Here is a 7,509-nt window from a genome sequence, read left to right on the forward strand (position 1 = left end):
GGTGTCGGGTCGGGTCTGGTCGGTGGGGGGGGGGATGCGGGGAGCGAGTGTCAGGTCTGGTCGGGGAGTAGGAGCTGGCCGTGGGAGGAGCCTTATTCACGCAGCCCCAGTGAGGCCATTGGGCCAGGGCTAGGGGCTGCGTGCTTCGGGTCCTTCCCACACAGTTCGGCCCCTGGAGCTACTGCACTTGCGTGCCCATTGTAGCGCGCATGTGCAGAGGTCCCGGCACTGTTTTCAGCGCAGGGACCTGGCTCCGCCCCCCCACAGCTCGTGCTGGCTGCGCCGAGGGCCAGAGGACCTGCAAGTGGGTGGAGAACACCGAGGATTTTTTTAGGCGCACTTTGTGGCACGAAAAACGGGCACCCAGGTCGGGACTGCGCCGTTCTAGGCGCGTGTGGAAACTTGGGCCCAATGTTTCCACTGATTGGGGGAGACTAGAACTAGAGGGCACGATCTTAGAATAAGGGGTCACCCATTTAAAACAGAGATGAGGAGAAATTTCTTCTCAGAAGGTTGTGAATCTGTGGAACTTTCTGCCTCGGAGAGCTGTGGAAGCTGAGACATTGAATAAATTTAAGACAGAAATAGATAGTTTCTTAAACGATAAGGGGTTATGGGGAACGGGCAGGGAAGTGGAGCTGAGTCCATGATCAATTCAGCCATGATCGTATTAAATGGCAAAGCAGACTCGAGGGGCCGTATGGCTTACTCCTGCTCCTATTTCTTATGTTCTTATGTTGATTCTCAGGACATGCTGGTGAGGTCAGCATTCTAGAGTGCCCCAAATTTGATATGACTGAACATCTTATGGACTACTTCAGAGGACAGTTAAGGATCAAAAGCAAAATACTGCAGATGCTGGAAATTTGAAATATAAACAGAAAATGTTGGAAGTACTCAGTAGGTCAGGCAGCATCTGAAGAGAGAAAGAGTTATCGTTTCAGGTCGATGACCTTTCGTCAGAACGCACTCAGATAAGGGTCAACGAGGTTGGTGTGGGAATGTGGGCGTCACCACTTAGGCTGGCATTTATTGCCCATCCCTAATTTCCCTGGAGAAGGTGGTGCTGAGCCGTCTTGTTGAATCCAACCGAGCGGCTTCCCAGGCCATTTCAGAGGGACAGTTAAGAGTCAACCACATTGCTGTGGTTCTGAAGTCACATATAGGCCCAGACTGGGTAAGGAGGGCTGCTTTACTTCCCTAGAGAAATTTGTTTCTCTGGTGGGGGAATCCAGAACAATGGGAGTAATCTTAAAATTCACATTACGTTACTTATGAGTAAGATCAGGAAAAGGTAATGAAAATCTGGATCTCTCTCCTCAATTGTGGCCTTGGCAGCTGAATGCACATTCAAAGGTTGAATTGCCTACCTTATTCCTATCTTTGACTCTAGTATTCTCGGGTGTCAAGAGTAAGCCATATACTGCCACTTTCATAGAAACATAGAAACATAGAAAATAGGTGCAGGAGTAGGCCATTCGGCCCTTCTAGCCTGCACCGCCATTCAATGAGTTCATGGCTGAACATTCAACTTCAGTTCCTCATTCCTGCTTTCTCGCCATACCCCTTGATCCCTCTAGTAAGGACCTCATCTAACTCCTTTTTGAATATATTTAGTGAATTGGCCTCAACAACTTTCTGTGGTAGAGAATTTCACAGGTTCACCACTCTCTGGGTGAAGAAGTTCCTCCGCATCTCGGTCCTAAATGGCTTACCCCTTATCCTTCGACTGTGACCTCTGGTTCTGGACTTCCCCAACATTGCGAACATTCTTCCTGCATCTAACCTGTCTAACCCCGTCAGAATTTTAAATGTTTCTATGAGGTCCCCTCTCATTCTTCTGAACTCCAGTGAATACAAGCCCAGTTGATCCAGTCTTTCTTGATAGGTCAGTCCCGCCATCCCGGGAATCAGTCTGGTGAACCTTCACTGCACTTCCTCAATAGCAAGAATGTCCTTCCTCAGGTTAGGAGACCAAAACTGTACACAATACTCCAGGTGTGGCCTCATCAATGCCCTGTACAACTGTAGCAACACCTCCCTGCCCCTGTACTCAAATCCCCTTGCTATGAAGGCCAACATGCCATTTGCTTTCTTAACCGCCTGCTGCACCTGCATGCCAACCTTCAATGACTGATGTACCATGACACCCAGGTCTCTTTGCACCTCCCCTTTTCCTAATCTGTCACCATTCAGATAATAGTCTGTCTCTGTTTTTACCACCAAAGTGGATAACCTCACATTTATCCACATTATACTTCATCTGCCATGCATTTGCCCACTCACCTAACCTATCCAAGTCGCTCTGCAGCCTCACAGCATCCTCCTCGCAGCTCACACTGCCACCCAACTTAGTGTCATCCGCAAATTTGGAGATACTACATTTAATCCCCTCATCTAAATCATTAATGTACAGTGTAAACAGCTGGGGCCCCAGCACAGAACCTTGCGGTACCCCACTAGTCACTGCCTGCCATTCTGAAAAGTACCCATTTACTCCTACTCTTTGCTTCCTGTCTGACAACAGTTCTCAATCCATGTCAGTACACTACCCCCAATCCCATGTGCTCTAACTTTGCATATCAATCTCTTGTGTGGGACCTTGTCGAACGCCTTCTGAAAGTCCAAATATACCACATCAACTGGTTCTCCCTTGTCCACTCTACTGGAAACATCCTCAAAAAATTCCAGAAGATTTGTCAAGCATGATTTCCCTTTCACAAATCCATGCTGACTTGGACCTATCATGTCACCTCTTTCCAAATGCACTGCTATGACATCCTTAATAATTGATTCCATCATTTTACCCACTACTGATGTCAGGCTGACCGGTCTATAATTCCCTGTTTTCTCTCTCCCTCCTTTTTTAAAAAGTGGGGTTACATTGGCTACCCTCCACTCCATAGGAACTGATCCAGAGTCAATGGAATGTTGGAAAATGACTGTCAATGCATCCACTATTTCTAAGGCCACCTCCTTAAGTACTCTGGGATGCAGTCCATCAGGCCCTGGGGATTTATCGGCCTTCAATCGCATTAATTTCCCCAACACAATTTCCCGGCTAATAAGGATTTCCCTCAGTTCCTCCTCCTTACTAGACCCCCCGACCCCTTTTATAACCAGAAGGTTGTTTGTGTCCTCCTTCGTGAATACCGAACCAAAGTACTTGTTCAATTGGTCCACCATTTCTTTGTTCCCCGTTATGACTTCCCCTGATTCTGACTGCAGGGGACCTACGTTTGTCTTTACTAACCTTTTTCTCTTTACATATCTATAGAAACTTTTGCAATCCGTCTTAATGTTCCCTGCAAGCTTCCTCTCATACTCCATTTTCCCTGCCCTAATCAAACCCTTTGTCCTCCTCTGCTGAGTTCTAAATTTCTCCCAGTCCCCAGGTTCGCTGCTATTTCTGGCCAATTTGTATGCCACTTCCTTGGCTTTAATACTATCCCTGATTTCCCTTGATAGCCACGGTTGAGCCACCTTCCCTTTTTTATTTTTATGCCATGTTTGGTTTATTTTCTCTTATACTACTCCTGTGAAGCCTGGAGGCTGGGTCACTAAATGTATTTGAGGTGGAGATACAGATTTTTGAACGATAGGGGACTCGAGGTTTATGTGGAGCGGGCAGGGAAGTAGACCTAAGGCCATGATCGGATCAGCCATGATCTTATTAAATGGCGGAGCAGGCTCGAGAGGACAAGTGGGCTAATCCTGCTCCTGTTTCTTATGTTATGAAGCGCCTTGGGACATTTTACTGCGTTTTAGGCGCTATAAAAATCCAAGTTGTTGTTGTAAAGGACATTGGGGAACCAGGTTTGAATCTGCAAATTGCACCAAATAATCCTGGACAGACTTTTCTCCAACAACAAGACCCGCTTCACCCCCAGAGACCCAGACTGAGACTGAGCCGAGCCCGGCCCCAGGGCTGGCTGTGTGTGTCTCCCTCTCCCTCTCCCTCTCCCTCTCCCTCTCCGCCTCCGCCTCAGCCTACGGCCTGTGCCGGGGTTTATTTCTCACTGACCCGCAGCGTCCTCCCGCCTCAGGAAGCCCAGGTGCTCCTTGTGCTCTTCCGATAAAACCAGCAGCATCTTGGCTCGGGGGAAGGGCAACACGCGACGGAACCACTTCCGGTCCGCCTCCCCCCAGAGCCCAGGTTAAACCCCGAGCCCGGACAAAGGTTCCGCCCCCGCCCCCAGCGAGGCCAGGCTCCACCGTGTGGCGGAACCCCAGACTGCAGCACCCTCTGGGGCCAGAGCCAATCCAGTGTCTCCCTCACACTGACAGTCAGTGCAAATGGGAACCACTACACTCACTCTTAGCAAAATAATTAAAAAAAACAGTCCTAATTCATCTGGGTTGTGGGTTCAAGTCCCTCTCCAGGGACAAACACATCATCATCGGCGGTCCCTCGAAGCGAGGATGACTTGCTTCCACGCCAAAAAAGGATGAGTTCATAGGTGTTTCAATGAATGACCTAATATTCCAGATCCCGAACTACATCCTGAAGGGTGGAAGATGCCCGTGCATGGATTTTTTTAACGTGTGGTGACCGTTGCACACCAGCCACCACACGGGCTTGACAGAGCTGGGTCTTGGTCCAAAACGGCTGGAGACCAGCTCTGCTGCATGGGCCCAGCGCGCACACATATCACAGTGTGGGCTGGCCCGTGCTGCCCCTGGGCCCTCGGCTCTTCTGGCACTTAAATCTACTCTGATACTCCAATACAGGGCTGAGGGAGTGCGGCACTGTCGGAGGTGCCGTCCTTCGGATGAGGCGCTAAACCGAGGCCCCATCTGCCCTCTCAGGTGGACCCAAAAGATCCCATGGCAGTACTTTGAAGAAGAGCAGGGGAGTTATCCCCGTATCCTGGCTAATAGTTATCCTTCAATCAATATAACAAAAAGAGATTTTCTGGTTATCTGATTATCACATTGTTGTTTGTGGGTGCTTGCTGTGCACAAATTGTCTGCCACGTTTCCCACAATACAACAGTGACTACACTCCGAAAGCAGTTCATTGGCTGTAAAGTGCTTTGAGATGTCTGGTGGTTGTGAAAGGCGCTACAGAAATGCAAGTCTTTCTTTCTTCTATCTGTTCAAATTGGTTTGCAATCAGAGCCACCCAGGGTTAGGGCTGTGACTTGTGACAATTTACTATGTTAAAGGCGCTATATAGATACAAAGGATGGGAAATTGAAGCTGTTTGCACCGACCGTTAAGGCTGGTTTGGAAGGAGAAATGGTGGTCCACTTCCAGCGTGGACGCAGTGGCCGCCATTTTGGGCAGGTCGGCAGCACTGCCATTGCCTGCGCTCACTTCACTTATTTAGAGGAGCCAGATCATGACATCAGCGTGCAACATTGAATTGACGCACAATCTGGTATTTTGGACATCGCCGCTCTAATTAACGCCCTCTCCAAAGCATGCACGGCAGAATGTGTGTGCAGCATTGAATCATAGAAATTTACAGCACGGAAGGAGGCCATTTCGGCCCATCGTGTCCGCGCCGCCCGACCAAGAGCTATCCAGCCAATCTCACTTTCCAGCTCATGGTCCGTAGCCCTGTAGGTTACGGCACTTCAAGTGCGCGTCCAAATGTGGTGAGGATTTCTGCCTCTCCTACCCTTTCAGGCAGTGAGTTCCAGACCCCCACCATCCTCTGGGTGAAGACATTTCCCCTCATATCTCCTCTAAACCTCCTACCAATTACCTTAAATCTATGCCCCCTGGTTGTTGATCCCTCCGCCAAGGGAAACAGGTCCATCCTATCCACACTATCCAGGCCCCTCATAATCTTATACACCTCAATCAGTAATACTTCTTAAAGGGAACATCCAACTTTCAGGTACGTTTAGATTTTTGTTTTTGTACTGATTTCTTTACATTTTATTGGAGTAGTGGCTTGGTGTAATACATTTAAGATGTTAACGAGTGCAAGGAGATCTGCAGGACGTTGGGTGTTCAAGGAAGTCCTGAGGATTCGAGTCGCAGTCTCCCTTGACATGGAGTTGGAGCAAAGGCAGCGAAGGGGACAAGCTGCTTGCAGAGGGAGGAGGAGGAGGAGGAAGTGGAAAAAGCAGAAGGCGAGGAAGCAGAAAGAAGAAAGCAACCCAGACAGGAAGGCACAAGGGTAGGGTTGTGGTGAGGGGAGGGCGGGAAAGCAAGAGTTGTCTGCTTACATGATATGCAATTTATAAATCAGAAGAGGTTGTGGGATGAGGAGGAAGTGAGATGTGAGAAACATAGAAACATAGAAAATAGGTGCAGGAGTAGGCCATTCGGCCCTTCGAACCTGCACCACCATTCAATATGATGATGGCTGATCATTCACCTCAGTACCCCTTTCCTGCTTTCTCTCCATACCCCTTGATCCCTTTAACCGTAAGGGCCATATCGAACTCCCTCTTGAATATATCCAATGAACTGGCATCAACAACTCTCAGCGGCAGGGAATTCCACAGGTTAAGAAGGAGGATAAAGTATGAGGATACCGGCATCTTTATTCTTTCAGCCCCGCCCACTAGCCAAGGGATCAGCCCCACCCCTGTCAGGGGAGTGTGGTGAAGCTAGGAATGTGAGGTGAGCCATCGGGGGCGGGGGTGTGGTGGTGTGCAATGAGCTGTGTATGAGGCTAATGGTGCAGTCGGTAGGAGACGGCTTTTGAAGATGCATTCACTGACCTTGACCACTGGGCTGAGGTCATGACGCTTCTTTGGACACTGGAGCCAGGTCGTGGGGGTGACACTGGTTCCACATCCCTTTCTCTGGAGGGCCTCCTGGTCCCCTGTGGGTAGAGGAACCCTCTTCCAGTGATCACCCCTGCACAAATGTTGATTGCTGCCTGCGAGACCCTGGATGCCCTTTCCCTGACCTGTTGAGCCAGTCACTTAAAAAAAAAGTCATCTGCAGAAGACAGCTCATCTTTAAAAGGTGCTGACTGCCTTTAAGAGGAGCAGGCTAACTTTAAGTAAAACCTGTCAGTAGCACATTCAGTGCTAGGCCATATGCTGCAATGATTACAATTAGCGGACAGCAGAAAGTTGACGTACTGCCTGCGCTTTTTGAACGGATGCGGGCATATATTTCGCATCGCGGTGCCCACGCCCTTATTTTGCGTTATCGAATTTCTAGGTCAAGTTGTTGTTGTTATTGTTGAATTCCTCTCTGGTTGCAAACTAACACATCTACAATGACCCTTTCCTCTCCCAAGGCCTTGAACCTATTGACACCCCCTAAATCTGTAGCAAAGGGGGCATGGCTTAAAATTATAATTTAAAATAGTTGTTGAGCTGTTGCATTGTGATTGGCTTAGCCAGTCACGTGATGTTCACAAGACCAAGGGCGGATTAACCCTGGGGCAGATTAACCACGGGGCGGATTAACCCTGGGGTGGATTAACCACGGGGCGGATTAACCCTGGGGCAGATTAACCACGGGGCGGATTAACCCTGGGGCGGATTAACCCTGGGGTGGATTAACCACGGGGTGGATTAACCACGGGGCGGA

At 49.2% G+C, this 7,509-nt stretch overlaps 1 protein-coding gene across 1 annotated transcript in view; it reads right to left on the reverse strand.

Moving 5' to 3' along the window:
- The window catches only part of commd2 (COMM domain containing 2), a 15,500-nt gene extending 11,370 nt beyond the window's left edge, over positions 1-4,130 (reverse strand). Inside the window, exon 1 of the mRNA XM_070883719.1 lies at positions 4,025-4,130. Within this exon, the coding sequence (XP_070739820.1) occupies positions 4,025-4,091 (67 nt within the window). The 5' untranslated portion in view covers positions 4,092-4,130. The remainder of the gene's footprint in view (positions 1-4,024) is intronic.
- Positions 4,131-7,509: the final 3,379 nt, after the last annotated feature.

The sequence above is a fragment of the Pristiophorus japonicus genome, chromosome 6, assembly GCF_044704955.1.
Source record: "Pristiophorus japonicus isolate sPriJap1 chromosome 6, sPriJap1.hap1, whole genome shotgun sequence".
Lineage (NCBI taxonomy): Eukaryota > Metazoa > Chordata > Chondrichthyes > Pristiophoridae > Pristiophorus > Pristiophorus japonicus.